This window comes from Ursus maritimus (assembly GCF_017311325.1).
Source record: "Ursus maritimus isolate PB19 chromosome X unlocalized genomic scaffold, ASM1731132v1 scaffold_X1, whole genome shotgun sequence".
In the NCBI taxonomy this organism is placed as follows: domain Eukaryota; kingdom Metazoa; phylum Chordata; class Mammalia; order Carnivora; family Ursidae; genus Ursus; species Ursus maritimus.
Window position 1 is genome coordinate 107506401 of NW_024423319.1, and position 23556 is coordinate 107529956.

General features: G+C 34.8%; 1 protein-coding gene across 4 annotated transcripts in view; it reads right to left on the reverse strand.

The window, feature by feature from the left end:
* Positions 1 to 23556, reverse strand: part of CNKSR2 (connector enhancer of kinase suppressor of Ras 2) — a 292411-nt gene that overhangs the window by 79618 nt on the left and 189237 nt on the right. For 2 of the 4 annotated variants that reach the window (XM_040633552.1, XM_040633543.1), the window contains 3 exons: positions 19198 to 19409; positions 2391 to 2480; positions 631 to 845 (listed from right to left, as the gene is read on the reverse strand). In XM_040633552.1, the coding sequence (XP_040489486.1) occupies positions 631 to 845; positions 2391 to 2480; positions 19198 to 19409 (517 nt within the window). The remainder of the gene's footprint in view (positions 1 to 630; positions 846 to 2390; positions 2481 to 19197; positions 19410 to 23556) is intronic. The other 2 variants (XM_040633558.1, XM_040633548.1) reach the window with 1 other exon arrangement.

Consider the following 23556-nt stretch of genomic DNA (forward strand, 5'->3'; position numbering starts at 1 on the left):
GTCCCTGGAACATACCATATTCTCACACATACACCAAAATATTGCTACTCATCTTTCACTCTTCCCCCAAATACTTCCCATTCTAAGCCTTTTCTCACTTAACCAGAAAGCTAAGGCCCTCCTTCTCCCACGTTCCTCCTATACTTCTTGCTCCTACTTATTACAACAATCAATTTATATTGGAATTCTTGGTGTGTTTTTCTCTCCATATAATAAAGTGCTATCTATGTATTCTCATTTTTACCTCGAGCACCATACTCCAAGTCTAGCACATAAGAGATGCTCAGGAATATATTAAAAATCCTCTCTTTAATGTTAACTTTTATAGCTATCCAGTTACTGCTTATTATTATAGGTGATTAATCAGCTAATTATTATTCTCCATCAATTCTGAGCATATTATTGCATTAAAAAAAATCGAACCTGCTACAACATATGAACTCATTGAATATATGACCTGAAGAACAAATCAATAAGCCATCAAAGTTTTTCAAAACATTTCTAAACTTAGGATCTTTTATGAAAATCTGGCAATAGGATAAAGACAAGCAATCTGGACTTTACCCAAAAGAGTCATTTGCCAAGCTCCCAATAGAAGCTATAGCACAGAGTCTTTGAAATTTTACTTACATGGTATAGTGTGGTCTCTGGCACAGGCGTGCCCATGATGTCCTGTCTCAGTGCATCCATTTGCAAACTAGGTAGCAGTGAATAGTGAGTCGGGCTATTACTCTTATCGCTCTTCTTTTTAGACTTCTTCCCTGTGTCTTTTTTGCTGTTTCTCTGAAACATGTATTCTTCTTGAGCAATTTTTTCATTGCTCATATATCGGAGTAGAGAGTTTTCTATATAAAAAGAGATAAATACACCAATATAAATATGCAAATATTCCAAATCTACCGCTCTTTCCTGATTGTGCTATTAGATTTCATTTCAGACGTGTAACTTGATTTAATTTATAAAATACTTATGTCGTGAAAATATAGAGCATCTTAATCATTTGGGATCATAGGGCAATAAGAAATAGCCTACAGATTATTTCTCCAAGTTTTATCTCTGGACCAACTATATGAGAATCGCTGCAAAACCTAAATCAGGAGTTTTGGGTGTGTGGCTCATAAAATTTTTAACACGTTCCCCCAGGGGGTTTCTGCTAAAAATCGATGACAAACACTGACCTATAATATAACAGACTAGGATCCGTGGAGAAGTTAAAGCCCACATTTTGAACCAAGAGTCAGGAAACTTAATTCATAGAATCTATGCTTAAACTGATAGCCAGCACTTAGAACTTCATAAGGCATTCCCCCCCCAAGATATCACTGTCATATGAAGTCCCAAAACAGTGATTCAGAAATAGCATATATGTCTTCCTTTTGATTTTTTTTCTTGATTAATTCAATAACAGAAATGAAGTTAGAAACTAAAGTTTGGAAAATGGAATGAAAACATAGATGTAAAGGAATCTGTCAATGTTCTTGTATTTACCAACATTTTCTGAAATGTTCACTCCATGAAATAGGTGTTAACTAGACTAATGAAGCAGATATTCATGCTTGCTTATCCCTGTATGGTAAATTCTGTACATTGGCTAGAAATAATAGACAAATGGGTTAAATATATTATGAAGGGAGATTAGTGAGCTGAGGTCCTACGAATAGTTTTTTGCTGTGTTTTATTTTTTATCTACAACTTTATGGCTCTCTATTTCAGAAAGTGGATGTAGCCCACCATATCCACAACTGGTTGAATCCCATTTAGTAGTGAGACTTTCAGTGACTCTCTTTACTGCTCACCTCAATAGCAGGATAAGTGAACATAAAAACTTACTTTTGGTAGATACTTCAAGTGTAGCCCACCCCCAAGTAAGAAGATAACCCTGAACAGCAAACAGAAGAGAAAAAAAAGCAAAGTGTTTTTTTTCCATTTCTATATGGTTTTCATTAGAGTCACTGGCCAAGTTTCCATTAGCTTTATTCATGTACATCAATACTCATTTTAAGATTGTACTAATACAAAAGTAGTGAGGTTGCATTGCGGACCAATGGGGACTGATCACAAACTCTTCCTACTCACTGAACTTAATTCTTTTATGCAGTTTCACACTTCTGACCTTGTTTTCCAAATAGTGACTTTCACATAGCCATCAGATATTAATTTTTTTACACTGTACTTATCTACCCTGAATTCCTTAAGAGACATTCAGAGAAGATATCAATTTAATAACATATCAAGATAGTCAAACGTTGGTCTGAGTTGGTTTGGGTGTATCATAAAGTCAAAGAGAGAATGAAGTTTTCCACTGAAGCTATAACAACCTATTTAAAGAACATTTAAGTTTGCTTTTTGTTCCAACAACCCAGCCTACACTGAAATTCTAGAACACTTACCTCTTCTACTATCTCTCTTCATCTTATTTGGATCTTCATAGTCCCCCACCCAATTATATTCCACTGGCATAGATATAGGTCGTAGCTTGCCTAAACACAGAGAACAAAATTCACATCACATTGTTTTTCTTCCCCACGTCTGCTCATACTTAACACTGATTTTTAGCTACAGTCTGCAAAACACACTCACTCATATGCAACGTTATGGTTGGCATTTGTGTAGATGAAAAATGTGTGTTTTGAGCCAGAAGGTGAAACTGCCTGTGGCAATTGGCCAGGTGATAATGCAATCGTAAGGCATCCTTTTATAAATAATAAAGAACAGCCTAGGTTTCCTCTCTTAGGAGCCCCAGACTTTAAGAGTGTGGTCCTTTACAAAGAGTATTACTATTTTAGGTATCACTATTTAGTATAGTATCACTATTTAGAACCTTCTCTTCAGTCACTGGATCTCTGTCTTATTCCCCAATGCCCAAGTGTCTACATCTTGATAGCCTATCTCCAAGGTAGTAAGTAGCCCCTTGTGTTTAACCTGCCTGCAAGGACATTAACCCACTGTGGCATGTTGGAACGCTACAATGCTAACTTTCCATCTTCACTGCCTCCTAACTCCTGTCATAATACATTCTGGATATACCACCATGCTTCAGCAGTATGGCTAGATTCCCGTTTATGGCCTATAGTTGGGTCTGCCCCCCAAGCATCTCTTTTGCTGTTGTGAACAAGTCTAGTTTCCAGATCCAAGTAATCACTGCTTTGGCCTGTCCTGTATTCCCCTGTCTGTATATTTACTAAATAGCATTTTACTTTAGCAAGCAAAACTCATGGCATAGACTTCAAGGATAACTTTTTGGTGAGGCTGCAGTATATTATTTTTGATCAACTTGAAATTCCTGAAGCACAAAAGAGCCAAAGAAAATCATACAAAGTTTTGAAAAGGATACCTAGCACACTCGCTGGCATACAATAACTACTTAATAAATTTTAAATCAATGAAAAGCCAAGACTCAGACGGGACTGGATCATAATAATGATGATTATGATGCTCGTGATAATAGTACTAACACTTATATATCATTTACCATATGCCAAATACTAAGGGCTTTATAAGTATTAAATTGTTTAATTCTCATAGTTATAAGAAATATACTATCATTACCCTTGTTTTATCAGATGAAGAAACTGAGACGGGTTATGTAATTGGCCCAAGGACACAGTTGGGAACTGTGTAGTACCAGGGTTGAAACCCAGGCACTTAAACACCACTTCTGACATAATTCTTGGTGCCTTCAATATTTACCCTCCAATATTCTGGTCTCTCAGTTTCTTGAGGCTCTCTCCTCCACCCACTCCTGTGGTCATATGCTTAACCTGTCAACTGCAAAGTCTGTAATCTCTTGTAGTATTCCACTTTTCAACTACCACCTTCTGTATTTCTAGGGCCATTCCTACAGCATTCCAAGTCCAAACATCCTCCTCCTCAATCTACTGATCTTCCCACCTTCCAACACCTCTCGGTCACTGTATATCCTCTTCATTTCCCTCCTTACCCAGCTAAATTTCATGATCAATTACTATTATCAGTCCATGTATTTAGCAAAATTCTGTTAGGAGACTTCTAATTCTGTTCCTAAGGAAAATGTAACCTTATGGATTTATATTACATACAGTGATAGAGATTGCCTAGTATATTTTGCTAAGCTCTTTGAAAGTCTGAAGACGAACTAGACATGGTAAAATTATTAATAAGCCAAAAAATGTAGTGTTTATTTAAAAGTGGCTTCCTTTCAAGGTATGCAAATGACTTTATAAACAGTCACCTAAGATTTCAAAATTTTCACGGAGTAGATCTCTGCACTTTTACAAGGGGAGAGCTTTGGGAGAGCTGATGCAAGTCAATATATCCTGCCCTCCCAGGGTTGGGTAGAGCTTTTAGGAAGGGTCTAGTTTTTTCATGTCTATTCAACTGCTTGGCAGAATCAATCCTCCAGATTTTCAATGTTCTGAATTCTATGTTTTCAAAACTCGTACAACTTATTTCTTTAAAATCTGGTTTTTAAAGTAAAGTCCATTTCAGCCTGTGTGCCCTGAAACTGAAGCAGTTAATAGCCCTAACACTGTTTCTACATGTCACCAAGAAAATCTTTTGGAAAGTGAACAATCCAATAAATAAACAGTTGTTTTACTTGCTCTCTATATGTTATTATATGTATATATAAAGTAGTTTGATACTTTTCAAAGAATTTATTGGTTGTTTGGAGTCAAATATATATGCACAAAAACAAGAAGAAACATACTTTATGCATAGAATATGAAATAAATGATTGTATTCGTTGTATTTCAGGTCATCTTCTCTGAGATTCTCAAGGAGCTAAGTCATTGAGGCATGTAATTAAGCCTTTGATATACTTGGTTATATTATTAACCATAGGAAAAAATTTGCAGAAGATTAAACACTGACTTTCTGATGATTTTTTAGTAGAGTATACTGTATATTGCTAACATAAAATTGAGAAAAAGGTATTGAATTAAACAAAAAACTGAGATAAAAATCTTAATTAAAATTCACTATTGGAGGACAGCAGGCTTTTGCTTTTACTAGTTATAAAGCTCTGAATTTAACAATGAGAGTAAAAGTAACTATTTTTAAAACTATTATTTGTTTAGTTATAAGAAATAATGTTGCTTATAAGTATTACTCCTTTTATAAATTTTTTTATTGTGCTGAAATACTGAAACAGACTTAATAAAAGAGAATGAGGAAATACTCATATAAACAGCGGTCCTTGGCAAATTGAAAAATAGAGAATGGCTTAAATTATTTCTAACTCTAAATTCAGAGATCTTTGACTGCAGCATGAAAATGTTTGCCACTGCACGGGTATAGCAGTATTGTAATTTCACAAAACAGCAAAGTTCAAGTGGAAAAAGAAATTGATGGTTTGTTGCTGCAGTACTACTGGTCAAAAAAAAAAGAGTACTAAAAGCATTAATGTTAGATTTACATCAAATGTACACTATTATTAATATATGCAAAGCATTTTTACATTTGTAATGATTTTTAAAGGTTTATTAAACACATTTGACACACTCCTTATGGAAATGTACATATACAAATAATAAAGCTCTGAAAAATAATCTGGAAAATTTTAAGACATCTTTTTACGTAGTGACACTTGTATTTACTAATTCATGATGAAAATTAATAATAGTCAAGAATATAGTAAAAAATAAAGTTAAGAGCCCTATTAAAAATTTTGCTGACCACTTCCTCTTAATTTTTTCATTCTTCCTAGCATAGAACATTTATTAATTGTAGAGTACATTTGACACCCTGTCATAAGCCTTGTGATATCTCTGTGCCATGATTAAACTATTTTGTTACTTGGCTTTTCATATCTGTTGCACATCTGGAGCATTCTAACTTGGATTTCCATAGAGGCAGGAATTGTGCACTGTATTCCAATAAATGTAGAGTTGAAAGATCATTATTTTTGGATTTTGTTTGAATTTTATTCTGAAATTGATAGCAAATAGTTTTTCTATTATGAACTATGTTTAGCTATAATTAAACAAATAGAACACTAAATATAATTATAAGAATACTGACAATGAGGGGCACTTGGGTGGCTCAGTTGGTTAACCGTCCAACTTGGTTTCAGCTTGGGTCATGGTCCTGGGGGTCGTGAGATCCAGCCCCACATCAGGCTCCACGCTCAGTGTGGAGTCTGCTTGAGATTCTTTCCCCCTCTACTCCTTCCCCCACTTGTCCTCTCTCTCTCTCTAAAATACATAAAAATAAATAAATAAAATCTTTTAAAAAAAGAATACTGACAATGATGGAGTACTTTATAATGATCTAAAGTACTTGTTTTCTAAGGATGTACTGTATGGTGACTAGCATAACATAATGAAAAATTATTATTAAAAAAATAAAGTACTGGGGCTCCTGGGTGGCTCAGTCGTTAAGCGTCTGCCTTAAGCTCAGGGCGTGATCCTGGCGTTATGGGATCGAGCCCCACGTCAGGCTCTTCCACTGGGAGCCTGCTTCTTCCTCTCCCACTCCCCCTGCTTGTGTTCCCTCTCTCGCTGGCTGTCTCTCTCTGTCAAGTAAATAAATAAAATCTTAAAAAAAAATAAAGTACTTGTTTTAAAATGAAATTGCTATGTTTTAATATTACTGTACAGACTTGCTTGAAAATAAACTGACAATTTCCCTTAGATAATAAAGCATATTTGGTGCTATTGCAAATGCCACAATGCCCTTCGGCAGAGCTAACTGCTCACTCTCCTGGGCCCTTTCATAGTGCTTTTGGTATTTTTGTATTATTATATATTATTATACTGTATTATATCTGTCTGTTAAAGGTTTTTCTACTTCTTGGCAGAAACTAGGTCTTAGGCATCTTTGGTTGTGAGTTCTCCTAGCAAAGATACCCACCCAGAGCAGGTACTGATTAAAATTTTTTTGAATGCTTGAATCGAAGGATGCTAGACATTAGGGATATTCCAAATTACTGGGCCCTTCACTGGACCCTAGTCCCTCTTACTTACTCAAAAGTATCTCTTGTGCAATGCTCCCTTCTTTCTCCTGCAGCATCAATTTTCCCCTTTCTACCCAATGATTCCAATTAGCAAATAAACATGCTGTAATTTCTCTAATCTTTAAAAAACAAAAACACCACCTCTCTTCACCAGCAAACTACCACTCAACTACCACCTCATTTCTCTGCTTCCCTTTATAGAAAAACTCCTAGAATATAAAACTCATTGATGTTCTCATTCTCTAATTCCTATCCCTTTTTTCTACCTTTACTGAGGTATGATTGACAAATAAAAACGTTTTTAAGGTGTGCAACCTGATGATTTAATGTACATATTCATTGTTAAGTGACGACCACAATCCAGTTAACACATCCTTCACCTCACATGGTTACCATTTGTATGTGTGGATATGTGTGGTGAGAACATTCTCAAATTTCAAGTATAAAATGGAAAACAGTATTGAGGTTCTTCAAAAAAAGACCAAAACAAAACATAGAGCTACCATATGATCCAGCAACCATACTTCTGGGTATATATCCAAAGAAAATGATATTAGTATCTCAAAGAGATATATGCACTCCCATATTCATTGTAGCGTTATTCATAATAGCTAAGACATGGAAAAAATCTAAGTGTCTATTAATGGATGAGTGGATAAAGAAAATGTGGTGTATGTATACAACAGAGTGTTATTCAGCCATAAAAAAATGGAAATCCTAAATTTGTGAAAACATGGATGAATCTGAAGGGACATTATGCTAAATGAAATAAGCCAAACACAAAAAGACAAATAGTGTAGGATCTCACTTTTATGTGGACTCTCTCATCCTCTCTCTTTCTTGAACCTTCTCTGATTAGGCTCTTGCTCCCAAAACTATACCAAAACTGCGATTGTCAAGTTCACTAGCACCTTCATGTTGCTAAATCCAACAGATAATTTTTAGGATTATTCCCTTCTTTGAAACATTTTCTTCATCTGGCTCCCAGGACTCTTCCTTCTCCGGTTTTTCTATCTTCTCCTCTTGCTAAATTCACATACACCCTTGAGAGGTAAGTGAAAATGTCATTTCTTCAGGGACGCTCTCCTTGACCTCTTATTCTAGGTTGGGTTTCTTTGTATTTGTTCTCATTTCCTGTTGTAGTTTTTCTTCATAGCATGCCATTTATAGTCAAGTAAGTATTTATTAAATTAGTTGCTTGAATTCTGCCCCTCTTCTAGAATGTAAATTTCACAAGGGAAATTTCTCTGTTGTTTACTATGGTATCTTCAGTACATAGCACAGTGCCTTAAACACAGTAACTGTTTAATACTTAAGTGACTGATTGGTTGTTAAGAAAATAGGGGACCTCCCTCACACACTGGACTGAAAAGTCTCCAAGCTATACCATCAATTTTTATTTTCAGAGTTTCCTTCTCCTTCCTTCCTGTTAACTTTCCATTCCCCTCCTCTTTTTACCTTTCATTCCCCTCCCTCCCTCACTTCCCTCTAATGTAGGATGTCAACCTGACCAACCTCCTTCGTTTCTAACAAATCAAGCCTTAGAGAGTAGTTTGGTAATACATCAGAACTACGAGTCCAGGGGCGCCTGTGTGGCTCAGCTGGTTGAGCATCTGACTTTGGCTCAGGTCGTGATCTTAGAGTCTTGGGATCAAGCCCCACATTGGGCTCCCTGCTCAACAGGGAGTGTGCTCCTCCTTTGTCCTCTGTCCCTCCCCAACTCATGCAAATACGCGCTCTCTCTCAAATAAATAAATAAATAAAATCTTAAAAAAAAAAGAACTAGGAGTCCTGCCTCCTGATCTGTAGAAACATTCCTATATTAGGCTACCCAAGATGTGTGTTGAAATACTACCAAATTGCTGCCTTTTTCTATTGCATTCATCCCCGCCTTTTCAATTCTCTCCTCAGACATGCTAAAACCATTAAATTTCAGGGTGATAAACAGCACCTGAGAAGCAATCTTCTCTCTTACAGTTGCCAAAGAATTGAAAAAAAGACTGCAGAAAAATTTCTCCTTAAGTCTGACATACCCTTTAACGCTCACAAAAAAAGCTTTCTCTAGAGTCTAAGGAGAAAAAATATATACATATACACATCTGTTCTGAATATTTTAGCCAATATTTTGATGAAAATGAATGTAGTAAGGAATGTTAATCTACAAGCATGCCACATATACCCATCAAACTCCCCACATACCAGACAGAAAAATTACTTTCAGATGGTTGACTGCATTTCTAGGAAAACATCCCGAGGTAATTTAAGGTAGACAATAACACATTTAAAGAGGAATAAAACGGAACTGAATGGAACGTCAGTAATTTTTTAAGAATAAAGGCAACGTATCTGGATCTAATAAAATAAGTAAAAACAGGCGCTTTGATCTTTTGGGCCATATTTTTTGAATTTTATTTTTGGATAAAAGAGCTTGGGAAAAAGTTGAATTGTAAACATTGCAATGTGATGATTATTTAAGTATTGGCTTTAAAGCCTTATAATAATCTAAATCAAATACAAAACCAATTATTATTAACTTGAAATCTTTTCAGTTTCATTAGTGGAGAACAAAAACAATTAAAATCTGATTTCAAAGAATATGCTACATCTTGTTTGTAAATTTTCCTATTGCTTTCTAAAAGTGATCTGGACTTTAAATGGGGAGTAACATAAAAATTACTGAAGGAGAAAATTTTGAACTGTATCAAAAGTTATATGGAACTTTTAACACTTGATTTCAAGGCTAATTATATTTTGAACCAGATAACCTTTGTAAGCATTCTACCAAGAGAACAACTGTGCACTAAGACAGGTTTTTCTAAGTTGAAATGTTTGCCACTGTACAAAGAGTCACTTCTACTTTAGAAGGATGTGAGGACTAGGAAGGATTCAAATGGTTTAAATATTGTTTAAGTGGCAAAAGACTTCTGGGTCCTCCTCTGAAGGCTCTGGTGGGCAAAAAGAGCTATGCTAAAATTCTATTGCTCCAAGCTGTGCTCAGCATTAATACAATTGTGGACAAGAAAGATGACATGAGTATGTAAATGCTACTTGGTTAAAAACATCCAATTTTCAAGTTAAACAACTACAAATTAAAGCCCTCTATTTTATTTATTTTTTGTAGTTTCAAGTTTTTGTTTAAATTCCAGTTAGTAAACATACAGTGCAACATTAGTCACTCTATTTTACAAAAAATCTTAGTAAAGCAGGGTCTTGAAAATCTTATCAACATACAGAAGAGAGTCCCCTTTTCTCATGAAGAGTGAAAAAGGCAATGATTGAGACCATCAATTGAAAACTCCCTTTTGAAATAAACAGAATGACATCTTGTAATAACTTTGTAATTCCTTTCACATATTTTTCCGTTTGGGATTACATTAGTCAGTAAAACTGGCAAGAAAGGGAGAGATGAAAAACTTAAGACACACCAAAGTTAATTCCTCAATATTTCACCAGTAGTCAGTGTTGGAGTCAGCCCACAAATACACTTTCAACTTCCTATCCCAGTGCTCTCTTTGTTACATCAGATTGCCTTGGTGATGAATTCAAGACCACTGCATTACACAAAAATCCAAGTCTTTTATCTTCAAAATAATTCAATGACATGTGTGATTACTGCTTTTGCTTAAGTGTCCTTCCAGCCAGTTTGCAACTCTTGCAAACAATTCTTAAAAGCTATGTGAAGAGCTAATGGAGGGTTAGAACATAAACTGTGGATGTAGCTTTGTATTTACTGTCCATCACCTTAACAAGGATGGAAAATACATTGCTTTGACATGCTGTGTCAACTTGTAAGATTAGAGACTTATAAAACAATGCTAGGTTATCATATGTATACTTTTAAATGGTTCCATATTGTCTTAATTATTTGCTCTAATGTCTCCAGTCTTTAAGGTAATCGATGTACAATTTTTAGTTATCTCTTCTTTAACAAGATTCAATATAACACTTGACATTTTCTGCCCCTTCCCCTCTTCTCCTGCCCCTGGGATCTATTTCCTCCATGATTTCTGGCAAATTGTTTTGGAGTGATACCAGTAATTCTACAAGGAGCCCGAAGTATAGAACACCATGCACTGATCTTTCCAGACAGTATTTATTACTTGAGTTTGGACTTTATCACAAATAAGATTTACTCTAGAAAATGGATTTTCTGCAAGACAAAACTGAAGATGACACTCAACACACTGTCTGCTGGGGTAGGCTTCAACTTAAGAGTAGAGGCTTTTCCAGGGGTATCTGGGTGACTCAATCAGTTAAACATCCGGCTCTTGATTTCGGCTCAGGTCATGATCTCAGGGTTGTGAGATTGAGCCTGGTGTCAGGCTCTGCGCTGGGCATGGAGCCTGCTTCAGATTCTCTCCCTCTCCCTGCCCCTCCCCCCCAACTCTCAAAAAAAAAAAAAAATAGAGGCCTTTCCAAATCCTTATCTATTGAGTCAGATGTCTGGAACTTAAAACACAAAGAAATTTTTATCATTGGTATATCAGTCTTTAAGAGAAGCTACAAAAGTCTATTTTACATTTTCCAAAATATATTCCATCAATCCTTCCATTGCAAGGTTACTAAGTATTTTGTGACCAAAACCAAAAAAGATCCAATGGACAAATACATTTGGGACACAATAAGCTAACCCAAATTCAAGAAGACCTTCAAAGTCTGTAGTATGCTAACATGCACTTATTAATTGCCAAGATGGGGATTTTAACCAGATAACCTTTCTTTTACAAACATCCTCTTTCAGAACTAGAGATCTGAAGAACATATTTGGGAAAATGATGGATCCTTAATCCATACTGTGATGTGGAAGCTAATAACACTAACCACTCTTTTAAATAATACCTAGCTGCCATTTATTATATTTTTTTTCCATAGGGGAAAAATGCATTTTGATTTCACCTAGGGACAATGGGTCCCCTCCTGCTCCATGGAATGTCACGATTAGGTTTTCTATTATAGAGCAGGGTAGAGCATCCCAGACACTCACAACATTTTATTACTTCTGCCCAGAGACTATGTTAATTTTGAGTAAATGCAGGTCTCTTTCCAGGGCAATAATTTCACAGATTCTTTGAATTAAAAAAAAAAGTCAATTGGCCCTCTGTCATACGAGGGCTCTTTGATTTTCTAGTCATATATACCTGCTTCTGTACTAAATCTGTCTGCAGTTGATTCTTTTTAAGTTAGCTAAGGGTTTCTCAATAGCAGCACTCTTGACATTGTGGACTGGATCATTCTTTCTTGCTGGGAGCTGTCCTGTTCTTTGTAGGATGTGTACTAGCATCATGGGTCTCTACCCACTAGATGCCAGTAGCATTTCCACTCCCAGTTATAACAACTACAAATGTCCCCCCAGATTGCAAACGTGCCCTGGAGGGCAATACTGACCCCGGTTGAGAATCACTGAGCTAGGCTGTTTCTATTCTTGGCTTCCCATTTTGTCATTAAGGGAAGCACATTTCACTGAGTTCATATCTTTCTATTGATGAATTCATCTGAAGAGTTACTTTTTTCCTCTGATAGTTGCATCAGTTTTGTTGACTTGGCTTGCTGATCTTTCCATTTTACCCACATATCAATACTCTTGAACTTGGTTAAGTGTTCCTTTTTCTTAATCTTACTATTTTATCCATTACCTAGCACTTTAATTTGTTCAGGCTGATTGTTTTCTTGCCTGGTTTCATTTTTTTTGAGAGTCTCCAACTATTTTATTTATTTTATATATTATTTTTGCTCTCCTTTTTCCCCCTTGCAATTAAACTTACAGAAGGTGTGGGGTCAGAATTCTGATGCAGTGAGATTTTTATTTAGGCCCTTCTGTCTAGAATATGAGCTAGTGGTTTCCATAACGGAACTTAAAGGAAGATTTGGATCAGGGCAGTTTTTAGTGTTATTACCTATTTCAATGCTCTTCCTTCCGCTTTTCAAAACCAAGTCCAAGGAAACAGACCAACTCTATTCATATTTCTTTTAATTGTTATGATTTAAATGGCTGCTTAGTGGGTAGGTAAAGGGACCAAACCAAGGGCATATTTCTAGCCCTTTTGTCCTCTATTAAATCCCTCCACAGGGAGAGGATGAAGTGTTAATTTGATCCATAGGCGCTTGAAAATCTTTGGAACATTTTCATTTATGAGCAGGAGTAATTCATTATGCCATTTAGGCACTATTTCTTGAGCGCTTTCCATGAGGCACGAATAGTACTAAGTACTAGACATATATTATCTCATTTAACCCTCATAAAAACACCATGAGTAATACTGCCATTCCATTTTGCAGATAAAGAAACAAAAACATACTGAGGTAAGGCTCAAGTTCAAGGTCAATCAGTTATTAAAGGCCAACCTGTGACACCAAATTCAGATCTATCTGACCTCAAAACTCATGCTCTGCTATTTCTATCAGTAAAATTACACAAATTAGGGAAGAGCACCTTCCCTCGCTGATTACTCTGATATTTACATTAGGAACAGAAAAGTTTCTATTTCTCTCAAAATATTGCTGAACCACTTTTCTATTCGTTACATGGTCCCTTATCACCATCAGTTTGATGTTCGAAATTATTCTGTGAAGCTAATCAACATGCAGTCTCTAGGAACTGTATTAAGTAAGTCCAAAGGAATAAGAATTCCTCTGGGTATAGTATACATCTCAGATTTCTACATTTTTGATTCACTGATTTCTATTTCTGTGGTTAGTTCTGCTGTGGAAGTGGTACATTTTACTTGAACAAAGACATCTGCAGTGGTTAGAATCCCAATTTTTCTTTCTAGCATAGCTGATGAATGACAGCTGAACTTTTACCTGATTAGGAAGACAATTTACATTTAAAAATCAAAGGAAAGAGAGAAGGCTTGTATTCAGAAATAAAGAACTATGAATGTAATGTGTATACGTGATCCTTTAAGAAATGTTTTAAACAGTGCTATTAATTATAATTTAACTGGCCAAAAGGTAGAATGACATTGCAAGACAAAGATGATGTTGAAGTGTGATAAGAGACCCTGGAACCTATGGATAATTTCCTTTCCTCACGCCAATAGAACAACAGTTCATAGTGTCACTGCCCACAGGTTCTTCACCATGCTGTTTTAAGTCATTTCAAGCCATTTACTATTCATGTGGATAAATGGGACATGGTAGTTTTCTCTTGTCCCAACTACTCGAGTGGAAAATATTCAGGTATAATGTTATAGAAATTGATTTTCCTCAATGCACAATGTATACAAATAACACTGATGAGGAACATTTCTAAAATAACAGCTTTGCACTCATTCATGTGTTTTCTGTGAGGTCCAAGATTCTCAATAAATCAGAAAAGTCTGGATTCCTTCAAACCAATACTATTATGTGATATTATTGTAAAAAAAAAAAGTGTTCTTCCTATTCTTATAAAATATGACCACTCAACAGCCACAAAGGGACTCAGCCAACTGTGTCTACCTTCTAGCAGGTTTCTATGCATAGAAATGTGGTATGATGGAATAGCAAGAGCAAAGAATCTGTGAACAGTGAAAGGGAAAGGTGATGGGGAATATTACCATTCTGAAAAGTTGCCAAGCAACTGATCTCATCAAATTCGAACCTTTACCTTTGAAGCATGAGCAGATGAGACCAAATAGTTGAAGTGATTTAATGGTGCCCTCTTTTCCCCTCTTCTAATTTTCACATTAAAGTTACTTTTTAAAAAATTGAACAGTTTATTCATCCCTTCTAATTCTTCAAAGAATTTAAAATGGCTGATATTATATTCTTTATGTGTTGAGATCTTTAAGTTCTTTTGTTTTCTCCCCCAGCTGTATTGAGGTGTAAAGAAAAATTGTATATATTCAAGGTGTACAACGTGATGATTTGATATACAGAGAATTATGAAATGATGACCACAATCAAGGTATTTTAACATATCTATCACCTCACAGAGTTACCTTTTTTTCTGTGAGGTGAAAATACTTAATATGTATTCTCTTAGCAACACTGAAGTTTCTGTGCAACAGTGACAACAAAGAAAATAAATACCCAGCATATACTGGGCACTCTCCAGGCAACTTACAATGTGTTGTCATGAAATTCTCACAGAAAGTCTATGAGACAGGTCTTAAAATCTTCATTTAACAGAGGAGAAAATTGAGACTAACAGCCCCAAGCTCACACTAGAGTAATTAGATAAAAGACAGGATCACCAAGTAGGGCTGATGCCGCCCACTGCCAGTGCTAGTAACCACTGACCTAGGCTGCTTCCCCCACTCTATGTTTCCAAAAATTAGTCTCATCTCTCTTTTTAGGAAAGTAAATCCTATTTTATGTTCTCAGATTTAAAAAGAACATAACACACTGTTACTAATTTTACCCCTCAATTTAGCTACCTTTCCCTAAGGGCTTTCAGGGCCATGTCTACATAAAAACATGTTCACTCTAATGCCAATAAATGCAAAACAACATATACAAGAACATACAAAATCAGACCTACTTCTGCTTGCTTGAAATCAAATGCTTGAATTTGGAAGGAGTAATACAATTTCTGGAAATCATTTCTCTACAATTAACAAATTACTTTCATCACATTAGGTAGATAGTACCACTAGTAGAGTCCCACACATACCCATGGGTACTTAATCTCAGGTCTACCACTTATTAGTTGGGTAAGTTATTTAACCCATCAGTAAAATAAGGATTCTATTAGCACCTGCTTCACTGGGTTGTTGTGAGGATTAAATGGGTCAATGCCTTTGAAATGCTTAGCACAGTGCCTGGCATATATATAAGCTTACAGGTATTACTGACTTATTTCTAGAAGGGTCATCCGCTGTCTATCCATATTATACTTGTCTGATAGTTTAGGGAAAATAATTGTTCTTCTTTTAACTTACCCTTAGGAACAACTAGTGGGTCTATGATATAAAATGAGAACCTTGGCTAAAAAATGTGTTTTAAAGTCCACAGTTAGGATATTTTCAGGTATTTTTCTTTACATGTGCATTTCTTTGTCACTGTGTCCAATAACAGAGCTTCCTTAAATATTTTTGTCTTATATATCTAACTTTAAAATATGAATGTACGAAAATAATATGACAAGTATATACATATTTAACCAAAAGCACATAATAAGAACTGAATCATGTTTCTCCTTTGCTTCTCAAAATTCTGTCTATACTCTTAACAATCTTACATCTAAACCTCTTGGAATAAACGGGTAATCTGGGGAGTTAATAGGAGAGAATGGTGGCTAAGCTCATATACAAGATAAGTGGGACTAAAAAGTAAGTTGAGCACTGTAAGCCTAAAGGACTTACTCATTACATTTTAAGGCATCACACAAGTGCTAACATGTTAAGTTACTGTCATTTCTAGAAAATATGAAACATGAACATTTTTGTACTTTAGGTTTTTTTGTAATATACTTCAACAGAATCATGCATTTTTGTCCTTATTTATTTAAAGATTTATTTATTTATTTGAGAGAGACAGAGAATGAGCGAGCAAGAGCTGGGGGAGGGGCAAAGGAAAAGGGAGAAGCAGACTCCCCGCTGAGCAGGGAGCCTGATGTGGGGCTCAATCCCACGACCCTGAAATCATGACCTGAGCCAAAACCAAGAGTCAGATGCTTAACTAACTGAGCCACCCAGGCACCCCTATTATCATTATTTTTTAAATCTAAGGAAATACTGCTACACTTGGGAGTCTATGTATAATGGGATGGCTTTGTGGACTAAATAAAGAAGTCATTGATAACTGCTTATCAAGTTTTGGAATAATTTGTATTAGGACCTTTAGGGTCTGGGCTGAGAGATTTATACGAACCCTCAGATGGCAGACCTAGGTTTGAGAAGATATCAGGTATTTGGTGGTGATAACTAACATTTAGAAACCTTAGAGGATGACTACTCATCATTTAAAACTCAGCACAAATGTCACTTTTAGTTATGTGGCCTCCTGGGAAGACTCTGGGGCTTTGGCTCCTAGGCTATTGTACTACTTTGTTCACATATTCCTACTTACCTATAGTTATTACAATGCATCTCTTTATTTGTTTCTTCCCTCTAGATTATGACTGCCTATCAGGGAAAATTTATCTTTTAATCCCCAGTGACCAGATGACTTTATGTACACAACAAATATTTGCTGAATGAATTAAGAAATGAATTAATCTTCGGGAAAATTAAGGACACAAATTCATGTGCGTTACAGGCAGAATTATTACTTATAATCTGATTTTAAAAAGGTTTTAATACATTAAACTGCAAGTTACCTTGCACAACCTGAAAATCTTCACTGATTTTAAGTATTTCCACTGAAGGTTCAGATTATATTTCATGTTCAAAAGTTAAAAAAAAAAACCTTCCAGGATCAAAGTAACTTTTTTTTAAGCTTCCTATCCTCTTTTTAAGCATATATATATTTCTTTTCTCCTAAGTTGAAGTTGTTTATAAAAATCTATCGTATCGGGAACCTGGGTGGCGCAGTCAATTAAGCAACCCTCTCTTGGTTTCAGCTCAGATCCTGATCTCAGGGTCATGAGACTGAGGATGGCCCCGCCCTGTGTCAGGCTCCCTGCTCAGCTCAGAGTCTGCTTGGGACTCCTTCTCCCTCTCCCTCTGCCCCTCCCCTCTGTGCTCTCTCTCTCTCTCTAAAATACATAAATCTTTAAAAAATATATCATATCCATAGGATATCTTAATTTTCTAAAATTTAAACAGTATTCTATTTTATTGGGAGAGATGATTTGTGGAGCATGATGACACTAGGTAGTTTAAAACTGTATAGTCTGAAGAGACTAACAATTCAAAGCCACTCAAGTAAGAACCAAGTAACTGTTTTTTATAAAGCTATCAGTAATCAACTTCATCTGATGACTATAATTTCCCCTTAAACATTCTTATCTACTTCAAAATAAGTAGAAAACAGCCAAAAAATTCTAAGAGATAAAAAAAAGACTTGGTATACATTACTGCCTCTCCAATAATAGGTAGTTAATAAGTACTTGTGGAACGAATGAATAAAAATACAGATCTTATGTGATAAAGCAGGGGTAGTGATAACAAAGATGTCAGGCCTCTATACTGTTCGGTAATGGAGAGGTTTACAATATAATAGGGGAGAAAAGCAAAGGTGCAAATACCTTCAGATTATGACAGTTTAAAAAAAAAGTGCCCGCAGAATGGTATAATTGAGGAACTATGCTTAAAAAAATCATTACTTATCATGATTTTAAATAAAGCACATGTACAGAGAATAATACAAGGTAAGTATAGTTCCTATTCTTTAGGACCATTTTGGGCAGAACTTCTCATACATAATTATTACCACAGAGCTATAAGGAAATCAGGCACGTGTAGTAAGGTACATGACGACCAATCATTTGGGACCACAGGGAGACATACGGCCATAGTGGACAAGTAAGGAGGGCAAGTGGGAAAGAAAAAAACTAAAAACAACTATTCTTCTGCTCAGCTCCCACTGATCATCTGTACTAATCAACAAGGATCCTGTCTTTCCCCTTCCGTGCATTCCTCACTAAAAATGATTAGTTTGAAAACTGGAAAAGAAGGAGCATAGAGTTCCAATTAAATCCATTCATTCTTGAAATGGGATCATAGCTTTACTACTTTAACTTTAGGCAACTTTATCTGCAAATCTTTCACATACAATGTATCAATTTAAAGTATATGTGACTGGGTTACTCTCTTGGTCATGCACATAAAAACAGAAGTCAAAGATGAAAAATCCTAAGGACATGGTAACTCTAAGGCCATCTCTGATTTAAATACAGTGTGTGTTTTCTATTCAGAATCCACTTCCACTCAAATTTTCCAACTTCTTAAAAAACACAAAAATTGAGGTGACATTTTCCCCAGAAAGTTTATCTAAAGATTTTTTAATCCCTGAAGAATAAGGAGTTAATTTTATATATGTCAAGTTAATAGGAAGCATTCATCTTTTTTTAAAAAGGAAAATTGAATTATTCCAATTTGGCAATATCTGACATTACAAAAATTACATGTGATTCAAGAAGGTTTCCTTAAGTCTTTAATGAGCTAAAATGCTACCTACTGTTCTTATCTATCTTCGGAAAACTTAGAATAATTTTTAACGTCATGCTTTGTATTGTTGAGATTCCACTTAGAAGCACATGACAGACATAGATCAATTAAAAGATTCAAAAGCTATCAAGTAAATCAAGTAATTTTTAAAACCCAAAAGCCTAGGAAAAGAAATAGAGGTTCTCATGCAAGACATATATTCTGTCAACATAAGAAAAGAACTCTTACCATAAGTCGGGGTGCTTTCTCGTCTTCCTTGACTACTTGATCTTCCTTTTTCATATTCATAGCAATACAAGACAGTATCTTCCTCCACAATATTAAACCTCTTTCGATATTCCTGATCCAGAAATGAATTTGGTGATTCAGATCCCTTATGCACTGGCTTGCCAACCATATGTCCTCTGAGGTCCTCACAAGGAAGGTTTCCTTTTTCATCCCTAAAGAAAGGGAAAAGTGAAGGAGAAGGATGTAGGAAAGTGTTAGGGTGGTAAAATGGCAGACAGGGGCTAAAACAGTCCATAATATCTTTCTTATACAATATATCTTCTGATCTTTTCAAACTTTCTTTGAGGTTTAAAGGGCAATTGTTAACTATTCCTATATTGCAGGAAAAAAAATGCCGAGGATCAGAGAGGTTAAATGACTTGCCTAAAGGTCATACCGCTAATAAATGACAATGCTGGACGTGGACCCTGGATCTTCTAACTCTTGCTCTAGTCTGTTTTCATTGTGCTATGTCATACAAAGGAAATCATGTCAGCACATAAATTACTTTACTGCTCAAGACAGTAGGTATAAGTTTAACAATGCTAACAACACAGCTTTCTTTTTTTTTATGATATAAATTTAGTTTTTTTTTAATGATTTTTTATTATGTTATGTTAGTCACCATACAGTACATCCCCGGTTTCCGATGTAAGGCTCGATGATTCATTAGTTGTGTATAACACCCAGTGCACCATGCAATACGTGCCCTCCTTACTACCCATCAACACAACACAGCTTTCTTATGCCAGTTTAACTGATGCACTGTAGTATTTGCACTGCTTAAAAACAAAGATGTGTTTAAGAACTACCACCTTTGTAAGGATATTTGCAGCCTTAAGAACCAAATTAGCATTCTATAAACTGGTATTACAAGAATTTCAAAAAGCTTGTTATTAATTTAAAATAAACCTTATTGAATAGAATTACTTTCAGTATTTAAAATCTATGTATCTCATTTAATATTGAAATATACATTCATAGAACTAATTCTAAAGGATAGATCAAAATTTCATTATACATCAGCAACATTTCTTGTGGAGAGCGGGCAGAGAAACCTGACAAAATATGGAATTTAAGATGATGGCAAATTTATTTTTTCTATAGGATTCTAAAATAGAAAAATCTAATCATTTATGGAATCCCTAAAACTGTTACTCACATATAGTATTCATTTATATACCCAGGCAATTGGGCCCCTAATGAGTGGTATTTTGGTAGAAATACTCCATTTAGGATGGGTTAAATTGAACCTTGTTTATTTTATGATATGTTTCACTATGACTAGCTATGAAGTCTTTGTTGGAAAAGCCTGTCATAGTTGTGTTCTAGAAGAACAATTTAAAAAAATAAATTTGTTACTTCCCTTGCAGATCATTAATTTTATTTCCTCCTAGTTCTTAATTGCTTCCAGTTCTACCCTCAACAGTGCCATGCATGCTATCAAACCAGATAAAAATTTAATTTTATGTTAAGTGCTAAGACTGAAATCTTAAATCAACAGAATTAACTAAATTATAACAAGACAGATAAAAAGAACACAATTTTAATTGACATTATGTCTTATAAAATGGTGATGAACCTATAAGTATAATGTCAATTCCAAAATATGAGTTACAGTTCAGCAAGAATATTATACTTCCATACTTCTGTACTAGGGTATACCACACTTTTTAGGTATATGCAAATGTCTAAATTAGGTCTGTCCAAACGAAGAGAGTTATATTGCTGGTATTTGAAATATATTGAAAGTAGTAAATAATATTCTCAAGACTGATTGAATCAGCAAGCCGTCTCATGTATTTAGCTCATCACAAGTTGAGACTGCCATTTACATCGCTATTCACTCTTTTATTTTTTAAATTAAAAGTATTGCTTATTGCTAAATTGCAACTGGATGGCTAGTTCTTAGGCAACATGAAGAAAACAAACATAAAATCCAAGCAGAATTTCATTTTCAGCAAGCTAAAAACTTTTCCTGAACAAATTGCATGGTGCTTTTTGTTACTGTTAGTCCTCTATCAAAAAGAAATTGACACTGCAATTAGCTTGAAAACAGCCCTAACAAACTCGTGGCACTGGAGTAAGGTTTTGCCTATCTTTAAATGGGCAGACACTTCTATTAGGCCTGTGACATGAATGTTAATGCAGCTGGGATCACAGGGTGACTCAGCCCTAGTTAATTCACCATGCTCTATTTATATGGACATCTCCATGGCAGAAAATTGCAAGGGCGGGTATTACTTACTCTGTAATGATATGAAAGGAGGCCTCACCTCACACCAACAAGGAAGATTTATTAAACATATTTATGTGAAATGCACACAAATAAAGTTGAATTAAGAAATGTACAAACCAAAAACAATCTTTGCAGTAGAATGAACTGAGACATGTGTCGTGTGTATAAGTGTGTGCACAGTTGTGTGTGTAACTCTATGTGTGCTGTGTGTATGTACTCACATCACGAGTCCCTGAACAACCCAACATATTAATTTGTCCTACTGTATAGATTAAAAAAAACTTTTCTTAATGTTATGTGTGTAATAAATCTACACTTTCACTCTGAAAAGGATTTAAGGAAACAGATGAAAAGTTAGAACACTACTTTAGTGGATTTTCTTTATATTTAATGGTTCAGAGTAAAATTAATGAGAGAAATTAGTGGTTGAACTTCAGAGTTGTGCAAAGACCTACAAATTCTTGTTTTTTGTCATGGAAAAAGAAATTTGGTTAAGTATGTAAATGCCCTATATACTATGATAACGAAGCTACATATAGTCATAAGACATATAATAAAAAACTGACCAAATTTTACTCACTCCACATACACGAGTGTCTTCTCTTTTAGAGAAAAAGGTACTTTTTTCAACCACATTTTCTTTTGGAATAAACGTGTTCAAAGAATTGTAAGCCCATGAAAAAATTTCCACCTGACAACTAGTCCTACCATTTTTAAGGTGGTTTTTTTTTTTTTTTTTGGTTTTAAGATGAGAAAGATTTTATATTTATAATTCAAATGAACACTAACATTCTTCTCTTACATAAACAAAATTTTTTAATATAGGAAAAAGGAAATGTTCAGATGAGTTAAATTAGGTGAACCACATTTAACATCAAAATGAGAAAATGGGAAAAAAGCGCCAAGGCTGTATCTATGCCATAACTTCAAGTCAAACCAGAAAATGCAGATAATTTATATATATAAGCCTGCAGTAAAAAGGAACTCTGATGCATGGATTGTTCTGATTGTGCTATATCAAATGGTTGTGTGACTTGGATAACTAATAATTTGACTCAAAATGTATCTTGAATATTTTAATATTCTAAAATATTAATTAAATTAATCAAATCAAAAATATCTAGAATAATTAAAGTGATTATGAAGTTTACTGAAAAGTATGAAGCTTTCAAGCAATACTGACAAAAAAAGTACCATCATGTTGATACTTCAACTTCTAATTTCTTTAGTATTTTTAAATAGCATGTTTCAGCTTTTTATTGGCTTCAATACATGGCCGTAATCCTATCTCCACCACACTCAGAGGACAGAACTCAATCATTTTACTCTTTTGTCTTCTGAAGTGTATTTATATACTTTCCGTCTAGGAAATACTTTCTTTATAGTAAGTTCCTACTTACATAAGAGAAAAGGAAAGAAGATCTAAAAACCGCAGAGATTTGATAAAAATAATCTTTAAATTTTATCTGTACATGTAGCCCTTGGAATAAGGACTCTTAAATAATCATTTGCGTTGAAATAAAAATCTTTCCAATTAAAATGAAAACAAACCAAAAGAATCACTATTCAAAACACACGTTTTTATTGCTCCTCATGCAAGAGTATTCAGAAAGTCTGACACCATTTTAATAGAATTAAAATGCAACTTGTGTTTAGCTAGGATATCAGATGGATCTGTACATCTGATTGTAAATTTAATGTTAGACTGTAAATTATATACTAAAAAAATTTGTGAAATGCCAGCTTAGTGAATTGTATCTTCTCATAAACGATGTTCCCACAACTAAATTTAATTCTCAAAATTAAGAACTAAAATGTTTATAAAATGGACTACAGTTTTATTACTAGATAACAATACAGTATTTGTGGACACACCATGCTGTCTTGTAGCATTTAGATCATAAAATGTCAGAACCATCATATCTGAGAGAATGAAACATTAGGTGCACTAAAGAATAATGAAAATTAATCAAAAAAGGGAATTTCAGTTCTTTTATATACTGAAGAAATTTAATATGCAGCATGGCTTGAAAATAAGAGACCTTAAATTACTGTTTTTGAATGACTGCACAACTAATTAA